The sequence below is a fragment of the Rhipicephalus sanguineus genome, chromosome 1 (genome assembly GCF_013339695.2).
Source record: "Rhipicephalus sanguineus isolate Rsan-2018 chromosome 1, BIME_Rsan_1.4, whole genome shotgun sequence".
Classification (NCBI taxonomy): Eukaryota; Metazoa; Arthropoda; class Arachnida; order Ixodida; family Ixodidae; genus Rhipicephalus; species Rhipicephalus sanguineus.
In genome coordinates this window covers 146,645,118-146,662,013 of record NC_051176.1, presented here as the reverse complement: position 1 = coordinate 146,662,013, position 16,896 = coordinate 146,645,118, and the positions used below count along the sequence as shown (strand labels likewise).

Here is a 16,896-nt window from a genome sequence, read left to right as displayed (position 1 = left end):
ACTAGCAGAAAATAATGAATTTAATGCATTTTTCGCGAATTGGCGCGAATTGGCGCGTCTAGCGGCCGCGCCGCGAACTAGAGAGGAAGTGACGCGAAACTCCGCGGATAGTGACTCGCTAACCGTGCTCGCAGCAAAATCGCTTACCAATCGACATCGCAAGCCGCCACCCGCTGCCGCGCGTCTCTCTCAAAACGTGTTTTCACGGTCGGGAAGGTGTTCTCCGTGCGTGTTCTCAACCGGCAGCCAACGACGCCATTGCCGCGCTCTCGGACGTATATTTGTTTTCTCAAGCGGAGCTTGCGCCCACGTCTACGAATTTGCCGCCTGTGTTGTGTGCAGCTACGTAATGTGAACGGTGAAGCACCTGACACAACGCTGTTCTGTGCTAGGGTGTGCCCTGTCATACCTTTCCAACAGAGCCGAAGCTTCGAAGGATATGGATTCGCGCTGCGCGCCCATCGCAGCCAACGTGGGTGCCTTCAAAGCGTGACTTTTTGTGCTCCGAACACTTCGAGGATAGTGACTATGAGTTACTGTGTAAATTGCTGGTCCCGGCTGCCGACCCACGTTGGGCTACGGCGGCTCGTGTGGCTCGTCGTCCTTGCTGTCGCTTGACACAGCAGAACGGTCACACGCATATGGTTGTATTTGGCGCATCCGTTTTGGAGGCCTGTCGAACTCGGAGTCGCAATGACCGCTCGTGGAACCACTGTCACTCGCACCTTGCATCTTCGCGCTCTCGCGACACGCTCGGTAGTTGTAGCGGTTTTTGAGGAATAAGCGCTATTTTGTTTCCTATGTGGGGAAAAGAGGACAAGGCTCAGCGCCACACCAGCCACCCTCGGTTCTTGAGAGGAGAGGTGGAGAAAGGGAAGTGGCAGGGCAGGAGAGAGCGTGCCGGTTGCCCCCCTCTTGGTGGAGCACTCGACGTCACGTCCGCCGACAAGCGCAGTGGCATGCAGCCGCCGCGCTCACAATCCACTAAAAATACGGCCAACTGCTTGAAATTACATGAAATAAACGCTGCGTACAGGAACAGTCGTGTCGTCCGAGTCGAATGTAAGTGTTTTCGTAGCTTTTTCAAATTTTTGTTCAGTATCCCTTTAATTTCTCGGTAAGTAGGGCACTGCTGTTGATAATAGTGCTGATTTAGAAGTTGTCATACACTGAGCTTTCACTCTGACATAAATTGTTATTTGCCTTTAGTGTCCCGTTAAAAGCGGCAGCCGTGGCGCGGGCCAGACAGTCAGTGACGAAACGCTGTGTGCGTGGGAGGGGTGTGCCCCGCCAGGGCCAAGGTTAGGGGCGAGTGCGTGTGCCTACGTTTTTGTACCGTGTATCTTTCGCATAGTTTTGTTACTTCTATTAAATGTTTATTTGTTAGTTCAACTGGCCAGCATCACTTCCTTGGCAGCACGACAGCGTGAACTCTTCATCTGGCGCCCAACGGCGATTTAGCCCTCTGCTGCCAGCAAGATGGAGAAGGCGATGCAACAGGTTCGCGAGGTGCTCGAACGGCTGGACGAGATGACCGCGGCCCACTTCGAGGCAAAAGGAGTTCGGGTCCCGACAGTGGCCAAGGGGTGATGGGCGGCACTTGTGGCTCGACAGATGGTCTCGCCAGCACAGGTTCAAGGAGAGCATGAGGCCAAGGTTTTCGGCGAAAGCAAAGATGAAGACGCCAGCGGTCAGACCGAGAAGGCTTTGGTCGTGGAGCCTGCAGATATCGCGCGTGCAACCTCGATTCCCCCGCAAGTAACAATGCTTTGAGACGCGATTGAGCTTTCGCCTTTGCCACCAACAGGCGGACTTAGAAGCTTGAAAGACTTTTTCAGGATAGTTGCCGCGGCTGTTCTCCCGATCGCGAACCGAAACTTCGTTTCACGCGTGATGCTCGAACGGCTGGACGAGATGACCGCGGCCCACTTCGAGGCAAAAGGAGTTCGGGTCCCGACAGTGGCCAAGGGGTGATGGGCGGCACTTGTGGCTCGACAGATGGTCTCGCCAGCACAGGTTCAAGGAGAGCATGAGGCCAAGGTTTTCGGCGAAAGCAAAGATGAAGACGCCAGCGGTCAGACCGAGAAGGCTTTGGTCGTGGAGCCTGCAGAGAACGAGAACGACTCGGACCTTTCGGTGGTCCCTACTGCAGAATGTGGGCTGACACTGGGTGATGATGAAGAAACACATCCGCCCCCGACCCCTTCGGTGGCGTTTGTTTCCGGGGCCACGCCAGAATGCGTCAGCGGAAAGCCAAGTAACCGGGACGACTGCGATCAAGGTTACGCACCGGGGGAACGCAAGAGGCTGTGACTCAAGCCCCGCTCGGTACCCATGGAAGCGAATGAGGAGGGCACTGCTGTGCCGAAGGTCGCCAAGCTTGCACCTAATGCCCCATCGTCCATTTTCGGTGAAGCGCGACCGGTTGACACGGCTGCCCGAGAGCATGAGATTGAGGCGCGCCTGGCTCGGCTGCGTGAGCAAGAAGAGCGACGACGAATCCTGAACCGCGAGCCCCTTCGGAACAGTTGCATGGACGACCGGATGCGGCGCTCCAGTGTCACCTCGGGTTCACGGAGACAACGGCATTCCTCGGAGTCTGGCAGTGATTCCTACTGCGATGGAGGATGGCATCCACCCTCGCAGCAGTGCAGCAACGATGGCCGTCACTGTTCGAAAAGTGGCCAGAACGGCTCCCAGGCGGGCTGTGATACAGCTCAGACCACTTATAACGTAACCGCTTACAGTGCAGTACCGGCTATAATGCGGTTTTTTCTGACTCCCGTTTACTCTCCCATAGAACTCCATGTATACGCATACCGCTTATTGTGCAGACCCCCGAGATGAAAGACCGGTTATAATGCGGCTGCCGGAACATTCTCAGAGATGCGAGGGTGCGAGCGTGCTTCTCAGCGGAGATGCGCCAGCGGGGGAGGGAGCGGCGACGGCATTACAAAGGAGGAGGGGTCGCGGAACGAACGAACAAGGAGCGGGGGGAGAAAAAAATAAAAAAGGGATGGCTGTGAGGGACAGCAGCCCGGCGCAGGTGCGTGGTATGAGGAGGGGGAGCGGTTGCGCGGCCAACGGAGAAGCCTTTGCCCCCTTCGGCCGCTTGACATGCGCGCTTCGTCATTGCTTCGTCGTAGAGCGCAGATATCGCGCGTGCAACCTCGATTCCCCCGCAAGTAACAATGCTTTGAGACGCGATTGAGCTTTCGCCTTTGCCACCAACAGGCGGACTTAGAAGCTTGAAAGACTTTTTCAGGATAGTTGCCGCGGCTGTTCTCCCGATCGCGAACCGAAACTTCGTTTCACGCATGATGCCCTCGGTTTAGCTCGCGAGTGCGATCTCTTCTACTCCCGATCTCCGTGTTGCCTAGGGCAAGCTTCTCGCGGTGGCATGCCAAGTTGCAACGCGCACGCTAGGCCTAACGAGCGCTAGCTGCCATGTCGGCGGCCGCGGACTACAGAAGTTGCGGTTTGGTGCCGAGTCAATGAAACATTTTGCAACTGTTGCATTTAGAAGGGGTGACTTACATCTTTTACGAAAACGCGGGCGTGCGTGTGAAACACTCGAGTGGTGGTTTGTGGTCGCCACCGTTTTCGACATCGCGGACGCGCAGTGTGTTACCGCGGCGACTTCCCGTGACGGCGCATTTTTTCCGCGTTCGTTATGTCGGCACCGCAGGTCCGCGGACACTAACAGTTCAACATTTTCAAATGTAAGCAGATGCAAACTTATGCCCCAGTCGCATGCCGCGATAGTCGGAATCGCGCGCCTGCCTGTTGGTCATGTTTTGTACACGTGCAACCTTTCAAAAATGTTGTTTTGGTTATAGTGCGGATATTCGCGACTCCGGCGACTTACGTTATAAGCAGTCTATGCTGTACACCGGTACGTGACGACCCGGGAGACTCTTCAAAGCAACCACCAGCTGACCGCATCGGACGACCGGACTCAGATGTGAAAGTAGCATCGGCACTGCAGCCGACCGACACGGCCGCAAAGTCCTACCCGAAGCTAACGACCCTTCGACACCTGCCACGAACGCTTTCGTCACAGGGGGGGGGGGAATGTGTGGGAACCTCACCCATCGCCAGGCTGGCTTGACATGTGCTGCGCACCAGTGATGCAGGTGGCCCACTCGGGCTTTAAAAGCGGCAGCCGTGGTGCGGGCCGGACAGTCGGTGACGGAACGCTGTGCACACGGGAGGGGTGTGCCCCGCCGGGGCCAAGGTTAGGGGCGAGTGCGTGTGCCCACGTTTTTGTATCGTGTATCTTTCGCATAGCTTTGCTACTTTTATTAAACGTTTATTTGTTAGTTCAACCGGCCAGCATCACTTCCTTGGCAGCACGACAGCGCGAACCCTTCAGAGTCAAATGAACGCGAAGCCGCGGACCGCGGACATGCTCCACTTAGAGAGTGCGCATGTGCTACTCAAAAGCCGAGTGCTGCGGCATGGTGCACGCGCCAGACTCCAGAGTGTGGAATTGGCCGCCGTCGCTAGCTGTGCGCATCAGCATATCGGACCTCACCGCACACAACTTGGTGCGCCGAACACGCCGGACTATATCTAGGCCTTTAGCGATTGCCAGACATGGCAATCAAAGTGGCCAGCATGGCTCCCAGGCGGGCTGTGATACACCAATACGTGACGACCCGGGAGACTTTTCAAAGTCCTACCCGAAGCTAACGACCCTTCGATACCTGCCACGAACGCTTTCGTCACAGGATTGCCAGACATGGCAATCATTAGGTAAGCTTCTTTTTTTATACCCACAGACAATCTTTTTGCATTAATGTTTTAAATATTTCTTTTTTTTTATGCCAAGGTGCAAGATCAGCAAGAAAATAACTATGAATATTTATTGCAAATTTCACATTAAACAATGGAGGTCGGTGGTTGGGTAGCGTACTGCCTTGTGCAATATTGTATCAAACATATTACCCATGATGTTGCTCATATGGTACTGCTTGAAAGACCGCTTTGCGAGGCAGCACAACTTCTAAGTTGTGGGGAATGGCGCCTGCACGTCCTGCGGGTCGGGCTTAATAATAATTGATGGGGTTTAACATCCCAAAACCATGATATGATTATGAGAGACATCGTAGTGGAGGGCTCTGGAAATTTCAGCCACCTGAAGTCCTTTAACATGAACCTAAATCCAAGTACACGGGCCTCGAGCATTTTCGCCTCCATCGAAAGTGTGGCCACCTCGGGTGGGTTCGGCTTCACCACGGGACACTAATGTCAGCGTAGTCACCGCCATGCGAGAGATGGTACTGTGTTTCTATGGTGATGCTACCCGGCGGTGAGGATACATGGGGCCATGAGGAGCAGGGGTTTTTCTCTTGGTCTTTGGAACTGGTTGTGGACAGTCACATGAGATTCCGCGAATCATCCCCATGAGCTCCCTCCCATGGTGAGCCAAATATATCACCGACGCCGCATTCGTGTTGTTTATTGCGTGTGTTATATACGTATTATTTGTATAATTAGGCTAGCAGGCTCACAATGTGAATATAATGGCACGTTATAATCATTATGAGTCGGTTGGTGGGTTTACTATTGTAAAAGGTGCAAATAAATGCCCATTTTTTCATTTGTAGGTTACGGTGGGGTAAAATGAGATGCCTGGCAAAATGAAACTTTTTAATTTTACTGCCATGTACACCTAAAACAAAAACTTACTTTTGCTTTCTTCTTTATTTCACCGACAAGTGCCAGTAGTTGCCCATTTCTTTTGATGAAAAACTTGGCGATTGTTCGAAAAGTGCATGCAGGAAAAAATGTGCACCGACTGTCAATGAGCTTGTAAACCCCACAAAAAGGGGTGAAATTCAGCTCCAGGAGGGTACTCCAGCATCAGTACATCAATGTAAGTATTTGTAGTGTTGCTCAGTACTGCTAGCTACATTCTGTAAAAGTGTAGTTCTGTAAGTGCTATGGGCGAGAGAGATACCCCACAACAAGAGAGAGAACTCTTCTAGCTCAAGGAACAAAATCAAAAAGGTGTGCTATTTACAGCTCTGCTGTTATTTTCACAAAAAGCAAATAACAAGGCATGCATAAGTTTAAGGGACCCTGAAACGGTTTTTTAAAGTTTTGTCAGCGTTTAGGCTAGAGCATCATCAAATCATTCGCACCACAAATTAAGTGACGCACAGTATGCCAAAGCCGCTAGAATTATATCTACAGTCGAACCCACTTATAACGATCCCACATATAACGATCTATCGGTTATAACGACCATATTTGGGTGCACTTACGATTTTCCTATGCTAACCATTGAAGCTGCGTCCAGATATAGCGAACATTTTTCAAAGCCTCCTACTTTTACAACGAACACTTCAGACACGGTCGCGGTAAAAATATGGTGCATACGAAGCGAAAAAAAGTTAAAGCATTCCTTCTAAAGCGTGACAGGGGCGCGCGCTCGCGCGTGCCCCGCTCCAGTTTACTCGCGACTAAGATACCCAGATCGGCGAGCACCGCACGCAGATTTCGGACGCTGCGAGCGAGGTCGCTCACTTTTCAGGCGTTTCTTCAGTGGTAGAATGGCAGTGGGGAAAAAAAAATAGTAGCCATCATGAAGCCTTGCGGTCAGCTTTCACACAGTAACCTTTCCTGACGCCGTTCTCTGCAGCTACGACCGCCTGCGATGAACCAAACAATGCCTTTGAACGCAAGAAGGCATAAATGCAATTGAAGTGATAACCGCGATAACTTTCCATCGCAAAAAGGTTCACTGCGTCCCTAAACTCGTCGACGCCACAATGTGCCGCGAAAAGTCGTCCGTCTTTCCGGTAACGGCAGAGACCGGTCGATCGGTGATAACGATTTCAGCGCGATTGCGGCGATGCCTTCGCGGATAAGCATCAGAAAAGAGCGAAGGCGAGGTGGCGGCCGTCGATGAACGTTCCATTATGCCTTGTAGCCGACAACCTTATCACAGTCATCTGTAGATATTTGCTGGGCTGCGCGTGTGGCGTACTACGCCGTACACTGCGGATTGATGGCGGTACGAGCGCGCCATGCTTAGCCATGCTGCCGTTCGCAAGTTTGCCGCCTCCACGTCGTGCGAGACCGCTTTAAAGTGCGCGTCGCTTTGTAGAAACAAAATTAGCTCGCTGTTGTTGAGCGGCGCGGGCAGCGAGAAACGCCGATGCACTGACAGCGAGCGTATACTGCGTGTTTGACTAGGTGACAACTCAAGTGCGCCGCGCATCGTCGTGCAGGGCCGCGAGAGCATCGCGGAGACGTAGAGTGCACGTTGCTTGGAAAATACTTGTTTTCGCCGCGTTGAACGAAGAGGCTAGTCGCCGCACCCGTGCACGGTCCGGAGTGAAGCAAGCACGAAGAACGTACAAACGCGCGCATACGGCATACAGCAAGCGGCCCAGCAGTGACTCCGCGACCCGAGTAGGCGACGCGCTGCACGCAACTAGCCAGGGATGATCGGCTCCACGTCGCGGTACCGCGCTTCGGTGAAACGATGTCGGCTCATTGCAATGGAGGTTAATTCACTCGTGAGCACGCAGCGGGCGTCGCTTCATGACGCGAAAAGGCTTAGCTTGTCACCGAAGGGGTTGTTAGCACTTTAACAACAGTGCACAAAAAAAAAAAAAAAAAGACGGCTTGGCCGCTAAGCGCACGTTTTTAAGGGCGAGTCCATATACAACGAACTACTGATATAACGACCACTTTTCGCGACACTTTCGAGTTCGTTATAAACGGGCTCGACTGTATACCCTCCTTCTCACCACTGCCTTGCCTCCTCAACTCATGAGACGTGCTGGCATCACTGAAGATCGCAGCACTCTCATGAGCACACTCAACGGTTTGAGCTTTGCCCAGTCATGGCCTCTGATATTTTGTGCTGACAGGTTGCGCGCAATCTCGGAGGCCATGGCTCAGTGCGCCCGGTAGCACGCTGTCTGGCAACAGAGACAAAGCTCGCAGAGTGGTTGATATCTGCTCCGACAAGCCACACTACCAGCCGATTTTATTTTATTCTGTATGGGGACAACCTGCAAAAGCATGCGAACAAACAAAAAGAATTCGAGACCGATCACCGATAAGCGTAAACTCGGGCAATGTGGTTGCTTCAGGGGTGAAGTTACAGCCGCAGACACGTGGATCATGGGGTTGACCAGATAGCGAGAGCGCGATGCTCATTGCAGCGACGAGCTGAAGTGATTCCACTCGCCAGATGCCTCATGAACATTACACGATGACAGCTTTACAAGTCACCAATTGCTAGATATTTGGTACACGACACAGCTAGGGCAATTCATTGCGTCCAAGAAAAGAAACCTCTAGATAACTACTGTCGCTCAGCTCACGTGAACACAGAGCACATTTTAACACAGGCAGACGACGCTTGCTGCCCACAGGAGGTTCAGTGACATGGACTGGGCATATCCAATCAGATTTGGTCACTAGGTGCTACGTGTATTAGAACAATTCTACGAGTAAAAGGCGCACGAAGTTTAAAACTCCTTTGACTGAGCCAGTGCGATCTGTACGATTCACATGTTTAAAATCTTGTATGAATTTACACAATTGATGCAGAGAGCTTAAATCGGTCTTCAAATGATTCTCAGGACTTGCTTTACCAGCTCAATGCGTTTATACAAAATTGTCAAAACCGTTTCAGGGTGCCTTTAATGAAGTTCACTTGCCATTTTGACCTGCAACTTTTATAACTTCCATGGTGCTGTGGGGAACTACTGAGATGGAGCGATGTGATGCACATTTGGCTATATGTGTTGAGCTATGGCACACAAGACATACATTGGGCAGATGCAGCATGCCCAACTATAACAGAATTTTAGGAATATCACCGAAATGTAAGATAAAGCAAACACTTTAACTGCAAACTTTGAATAGTGGAAGGCCATTAAAATTATTTTCTCTCTGGATGTTGTTTTTCATGCTTCCTGATTACTGTTATATTTTGCAGCACAGACCATGTCCCAAACTTTCAGGCTATAATTAGATTTGCAGGAATGTATTTTGCTGCTTCCATATGCAAATGGTTAGCTGTTCTTGACAAGAAAGAAGATACAAATACTTCCGACTAATTTACGAGATTTCGATTATTGAGAGTCCACTGTATTGTGTAAACCAAATAATGTATCACATGTAGAATTATTTTATTTATTAATAAATTTACCAAAGGCTATCATGAACCTATAAATGAATGAAATGCACAAAATTACAGTGAAGTAAAGTCTTTTGACTAGGGGTGTGCGAATATTCGAAATTTCAAATGTTTTTTCGAATAGCGTTTGCTATTCGATTTGATTCGCACTGGAATTTTACTATTCGAACTTCCCAAAAACAAAGTCAATGTATGATTGAAAGTGACCCCTTCAGATTTTCAATATGCCTCACTTCATTACACTCTCGTATTGCGGCAAAGCTGTTCGACCGAAACGGAGCCTTTCAAGCTCCGTTTCGGTCGAACTTTGCCAAGACACAGTCAACGTCCGATTGGAAGTGGTCCCTAGATTTTCAATATGCTTCACATCATCACACCCCGTTATTGCGGCAAAGCTACCTTTCAAGCTCTACTACGGTTGCAAATGTATTAACTCAAGAAAACGCTGGTTCCAACATGGAGATGAAAGATGTGGCAGAGGTGGGGGCTCAATGCTGTATTGGACCTGAAATTTGGGGAGGAAGTCCAGAAAATTGGAAGCCGAAGCTTTTTAGCATCCAAAATTTCAGATGTTCTTGTATATCGACGTCTACGAGGCAGATTTGGAACTCCGGACTTCAAGGGAGCACACCCTTGTCCGCCACATCAGTTTGGCTTCCACAGAAGTTGAAAGAAGAGGAGAGGCTGAGGAAATGGCATCTTTGCCTGTCACGTGTAAAGTGTTGTCGGCAACACTTTGCTTGCACCAAATCATGTACATAAACAGAATTCGGCCTCTACATTGCCTCATTCTTGATAATACAACTATGAAACACCATCCCGCCAGTGCTTCATCAACCTAGCAAAAAGAAACACTTTCATGTTGCTATCTTATAAGAAGAATATGCTTAGGAATTCTCTCTAACTTTTTTTCTGCAATTTCACTTCGAAGTATCAGAAAAATATTCTAGAAATATTCGAGAAATATTTTTAAAATATTCTATTCGATTCGCACTCACACTTCAATATTCGAATTCGCTTCGCACCCACAATTTTGCTATTTGCACAGCTCTACTTTTAACCTCATTCCAAGAATATTTAGTGGAACACAACTACAGGATAACAAAAGTGGTATGAATACAACATTGTATGCTATATTTAGCCTACCAAAGATACAGAAAATAGGTCGTCACCAGTGAACCAGGCAGTGATAGGGTAGGTAAGATCCCACAGCTGACTCCAAGGGGATGTCATCCTCTGCAAGAAAAACAATGAAACAGCAGTAATAGTATGGGCATTGTACTTGGATGAATTGTTTATTCTACCCAAATAAAACATCATAGAAGAAATAAATGCCAGCATGGTGACTTCGTGCAACTGCCTAGCACAAGTACACCATTAGAAACCTGACATGAGGACCTCTTTGCTGTAATGCATTGGCTAGAAATTCTCAGAACTGCTCATCAGTCCTACAGGACACCTACAGGTGGTGTACCATGCTGTCTCGCACCATGCACTTGAGTGCAACATAACTGCACAGGTCGCACACGCTATGCACAGAGGCACAACAAACACAATCTCACAAATGCAACAAAGTGTACTATAGAAGAAATGTAAATATTTTGAATCCAGACACCCCGCTAATGTAAATTGAGAAAAATATTCCTTTGAAGTGGAATATAGTTAAACCTGGATACAACGAAATCGACAAATTAATGAAAAAAATTCCGTTACAAGCGGGTTTTCATTATATGCAGTTTCAGCACGAAAATTCGGAAATGAAACGCACATATTAATCAAGAAGGGAACTGAAGGCAGAGCTCACCGAAAACATTGCAAAAACTGCATTATTTTGCAATACGGAACGCTCGTATCAATACAACGCTGCTCCGTCATCATCTAGCCGTGGCCTCCAAGATTGGCCCCGACAACGCGCCATCGCGTTGTCGGAGCTAATTGCGGAGGCTATGGTCTAGCAAACACGCAGCGCAAGACGGCAAAGCACATGATGAGTCAACATCCGCAGATCAGTTGTTGTCACCTGCGGGAATCGAGCGTGCCCTCCCCTTTGGCGCCTCGTTCCCCAGCTAACGCATGTGCTGGCCCTGCGTGGCTCAAGCGCCGGGAACCGTCGTTAAAGGGGTATTCAGACGGGGGAGAAATGCTCGGGGGATAAAGGCGGAGGGGGAGACCAGTGTTACTAGATTACTCTGGTGGCTTGCACCACCCGTTTGACGAGCTGCTGACGACGAGCTGCAGACGACCATGCAGATGCAGACTGTACACCCGCTGCCGCTCTCTGCAGGAGCAAGTGCAACAATGTGGCCAAACAAGAGCCCGAAATTTCGCTATACCCCCCACCGCCAGGGGATTGTTTGTCCTGTCGGGGCGCCCACTTGCTAATCCGTGACGTCGTGGTCATGTGATCCGCAATCTCCCCGTCTCCACCGACATTTCTCCCCCGTCTGAATACCCCTTATTCAGCGACATGGCTACCACGGCTACGCTGCCAGGCCTTTTTGCTTGGTGCAAGCCATGCGTTGGTCTTCCCCGCATGAGCCATGCATCCGGACATGCCCGGAGAATGCTCGCGCCACCACGCCAGCCTGCGTCACTGCGCAACGCCTGTCTTCATTGGCCACCCGTGACAACCACCTTCCCCCTGAGCTCGCTTCTGTCTGACGCTGGCTTGCCCGCTGCTCTGGCGGGCGGCTTCTCGTCTGGGTGCGTGACTGCTGCCCTTTGTGTGATACCATATATACTCGCATAATGATCGCACTTTTTTTTCAAAAAAATTGACGCCAACTTCGGGGTGCGATCATTACGCGGAGTAAATTTTCCATGAAACAATATTCTGAGCACCGAAAACACAAAGAAGTCGCTAATCTGAATTCTTACGATAGCTATCATGAACATAACCAAAAATAAAAGTAGAGTAAGGCTTACCTTTGTAATAAAATGCACGCATTACGCAGGAGCTACATACATGGAACACTGCCCTTTTATTTTTGAACTCTCTGACCCCCTAACGTTCATTCTGAGTCCGAAGCGTCACTGGCGTCAGTGTCGTCGCCGCACGATTCCCTGTCGGAATTGGCAGTGTCTTCACTGTCCCACAGACAGTCATCTTCTGTCCCGTCGAGCGCGTTGGAAATGCCAGTCTTCTTAAAGCTCTTGACGACCACCTCGTCGGAAATGGTACTCCACGCTTCGAGAATCCATGAGCAGAGGACTTCCACGAAGGGTCTCCTGATTTTGCCACTTGGCGTGAAATCGTGGTCGCCCGCCGCCATCCACTCTGCATACAGCCTCCGGACGTTGTCCTTGAACGGTTTGTTCAGTGACACGTCCAGAGGCTGTAGCAGCGAAGTTAGACCCCCAGGGATCACTGCGATTTCCGTGCGCCGCTCCTTCAGCTCGGTACGGACACTGTCAACGAGATGGCCCCGAAAGCTGTCCAGCACAAGAAGTGAAGGAAGCAGAAGCGCTCCTGCTCTTCGCCCCCAAACCGTCTTGATCCAATCGACCATGAGGTCCGCCGTCATCCACCCTTTTGCTTGAGCGCGGATGTGGATGCCACGGGGAAAGTTTCCCTTCGGAATTGTTTTCCGCTTCAGAATCACGTACGGCGGCAGCTTCCGCCCGTCTGCCGTCACTGCGAGCATCACGGTGCACCGCTGCTTCTCCGCACCACACGTTTTCACGAGCACACTTCGAGCACCTTTCTCGTTCACAGTAGTGCTTCGAGGCATGTCAAACGTCAACGGCGTTTGGTCGGCGTTGCCTATCTGTGACAGCAGGAAACCGTTCTTCTGGCGTATCCTCGTGACGAACCTGTGAAAATCGATCACTTTGTCTTCGTACGCGGATGGAAGTCGCTGGCACAACGACGTCCGCCGCCTCAGCGACAGTCCATTCCGCCGCATGAAGCGTGTCGTCCAGCCGGAACTGGCGCGGAAGTCCTTTGTGGCTATTCCCAGCCTCCGGGAAACTGTGCGCGCCTGCATCCGTACCATTTCTAACGACACGGCACAACCGTCTTTGCGCATGTCCCTCACGTATTCGAGGACTGCCTTTTCGATGTCAGGGAACTTGCCCGTTTTGGGTCCGCGGAAAGCCCGGCGCGTGCTGTTCGTAGCCATGAGCTTCTCGCGCTGTTTTTTCCAATATCGGATCCGGATTTCGTCGACGCCGAAATGTCTGCCGGCAGCGCGGTTTCCGTGCTCTAGCGCGTAATCAAGCGCCTTCAGCTTGAACGCGGCAGTAAAGCTCGCATACCGCCCCATGGTGAAACGGTGCTTCAACAGATGATCACAAAGCACAGCCAAAAAAACGTGGTGTCGAGTGACGCCGTGACGAGCGACCGGGATGGCGGCGACACGGCGGCGACTGGGATGGCGGCGACACATGGGAATGCGTCAGCAGCTTGTTGCTGCGGGATGACAACAGGTCGACCAACAGGCGGCCGCCGCTGTAACAGTGCGGGATAGCAAAGCAAACATGGCGGCCCACAGAGCGAAGCGACCACATTTTTTTTTTCTTCTTTTCGTCAGTCACGGTGGTTGTGAGTACGTCACGCGCGTCAAAACAGTCTCTTCTGTCTAAATAAGGAATGCTTTCATTTAAATCAGTAAATTTACGGCATTAGCGTAGTGATGCCTGCTTTCAGATCACAGAAACAAAGATGGGCGCGTTCAGCTGCCACAGACATAAAACACATGGCGGGCATTCAGTGAAAACTGCGGCATTTGCCTTTACTGCAATCCTAAATGGCATGTTTCCGCCAACGGTGGGCAAAAATTACGAATATGTTTGGTGCGTGCAGTTCACTTGGCGAGTTTGGAAGAGTTATTAACGCAACATTCGACAGATGATAAACGCGATGATTATCGGCTAGACTTGGCACACGACATATCGATGCGGCAAGTTCGGGGTGCGATCATTACGCGAGTGCGATCATTACGCGAGTAAATACGGTAGTTGTAGCGCCGCTGGCAAGCGTACTCGTTCGGTCTTGCGGAGTTACCCTGATGGCCCGCAAACCCTTGATTGTCGCACTGTGCTGCAACTTGGGTTAATAAACCCGTGTTTGTTGAGAACCTGCCTCGAGTGCCTTTTCTGCACCGTGATGGAGAGTCGACGAACCCGGCCATAGCGTCTTTGTTCGCTGCGGCAGTGGAGAACGTCGCGTCCCTTCCTGGTCGCCTCGTAGGGCAAGCTTCGTGAAACCTGTCTCGACACATCGTGGTGTCGGACAGTTTCCACCAGCGCCTAATCTGACATCTCCTCTTTAGTGACGACACAATTGTCTGCATAAAAAAAGAAATTGCAAAGCTGCACGTTGTCAGGGGCTGCTCCATACATGCGCAGTGAAACCACACACACATGCACGGCATTGTAAACGAAGAGCGAACGACATGGATACCACGAAATATTCGGAAAAGCGCTCTCCATCACAGCGCAGCCCCACATATGCAGCACGAACTGGAAGCATAGCTTGCACAACGACATGGAGCAAGGATTTTTTTTCTTTCTTTAGCGGCGTCACCTGGTGTCACGTTACCAAAGTGCAGTTCGGAGACTTCTGCAACAACCGAAGAGTGGCGCTGCCAACGCAAAAGCAGTTTTTTTTTTTTTTAAGAGAGCCAGCGTGGTTAGCGTAGTGGCACCCGCAAGTGCCTGGGTGAGGTTTGAAGGGAGGGAGGGAAGGGCACGCCCACTCATGCGCCCACAGTGGTAAGGGCGCCAGCTGGAGGGGCGCATGCTTGCCTGCCCGCGTCGCGCACATCCGAACGCACAAACGAGCGCTCGATGAAGCATCACTGTCACCGGGGCTTCGAGTGTGCCATGCACGACGCCGCCCGCTTTGCAATCCGTCATTGGCGGGGCAACCGCAGAAGCTGCATGTGGCTCCTGCTCGTGCCAAAACGACATAATTTGGGGCAAAATCCCTAGGTTGTCGGTGGCGAAAATTCGTTATATCAAGGGTGTCTCCCGCTGCCACTTTGTTACATAGAGGTCGCAAGTACATGTGCTTCTATGGAGTAACAGCGGGGAATAGAAAAACTTCATAACATCGAGAAATTCGTCGTATGGAGGTTCGTTATAAACAGGCTTATGTATTTCAGAAGCGGGAAGGCCAACAGGATTAATGTGGTGCAAAACAATTATAGGAGCTAGCAGAATTTCTTTTCATAATAAGCAGTCAAGATGACAGCACTAATTCACAGCATTGGGCATTTGGCACAGCATATTTAAAACTGTGTACCTATATTTCATTCAGGTGAGTTTATTTTTATTCAATCCGAGCCACTACAGTGTGCCACACGGAAAGAATTTCCTTTCCATAATTTTAATATGTACTGTTTTCCCATGTAAAATAAACAAACTTCCGGGCAACTTCTTTACATTCTATACAGGGCTTCAGGTTTTTATTCACCGAGATGGTGAACTTCCCTGGTTTCAGAAAAAAAGTAACAGTTTCGCCGCAAGGCTGAATCAATGAATGCAATAGCAACAAATTGGAATGACACGCGAACAATGCCAAGTAGCTCGAAACTTGCAGCGCGCTGCACAAGCACAAAAGACGAACGAAAAGAACGCACACAGGATGAGTGCGAACTAACAACTGTCACAGCTCAACACTTAAAGTGCACTGCTCAAACACAAAGAGGGACACATGAAACGAATGCACAGGTATACACAGGACGAGGGCAAACTAACAATTGTCCCACCTGTTGCTTCTTTGTGTTTGAGCAGCGCGCTCCTTTCGCAAATGCGGCCACTGCAGCAAGCGAAGTGACGTTTGTGCACTCTGTAACTTCAGTGCAAGCTTTCCAGTGAAAGCACAAGATGAACAAACCGCCCCCATCACGAGATAAGCGCGCGCACATGGGTGACTACGCCCTGTATGGGGCAAAGTACAGCGCGCGTATTGCGACGAGTGGGGCGACGACCTTTAAAGCGCGCGCCCTATGCACCAACTCGCTGGTAATGCAGAGGATACGTTGAAATGCTCCTGAGGTCTGCGTACCGCCAGCGGTAAGTGGTGTACATAAAAAAATCACCGTTAGTATGCTGAGGAGCGAGGGGTCGCCCGTTCAAATCCAGGTGTTGGAAAGTATTTTCCCGAATTATTTTTCTTTGCGGCTTTTATATATATATATATATATACGGGACATGACGGCGACGCCGACGACAAAAACCAGCCGAGAGTGTCCATATAATTGCTATCGCAATAAAATAAAGAACTAGTCCTCCATAAGCTGGCACCAGCTAGAGCTCTAATTTTTACTAGTACCCAGCCAAATCGATGCACTGCTTGAGAGTTCCCCCTCTATAGCCTACTACAGTGAGCTGGAATATACAGGGGATTTCAAGAAATGTGTCCAAAAATCCTCAAAAATCGGGAAAATGCGATAACTGCTCACAGCCTTCACAACTGCTTTTTCTGTAGTGGCAGGCATCTTAAGATGGTTAAAGACATCGTTTGGGACAGTAAGAAAGTTATATCAATTAACTTTTTAAATAGTGGGGTTAGGCAAGTATGTCAAATGGGATAATTTTCATGCGAAGAATCCATTGCAACTTTGAGATTTCGAAAAAATGGCCTCCAGTACTAATTGTGAAGTAATGAAATTCAACAAAAATCAATGGCAAAACCGAAACCCAAGCACCGATGAGCACAACATGCAGATGACCAGAACGACGTCACTGTTCACGACAACAATTACAGACGTGTTAGTTCT

The 16,896-nt window shown here is 50.1% G+C and overlaps 1 protein-coding gene across 3 annotated transcripts in view; it reads right to left on the bottom strand.

The window, feature by feature from the left end:
• The window catches only part of LOC119399743 (neuropathy target esterase sws), a 210,073-nt gene that overhangs the window by 68,896 nt on the left and 124,281 nt on the right, over positions 1-16,896 (bottom strand). For all 3 annotated transcript variants that reach the window (XM_049417014.1, XM_049417015.1, XM_049417013.1), the window contains exon 26: positions 10,342-10,405. In XM_049417014.1, coding sequence (XP_049272971.1) covers positions 10,342-10,405 — 64 coding nt within the window. The remainder of the gene's footprint in view (positions 1-10,341; positions 10,406-16,896) is intronic.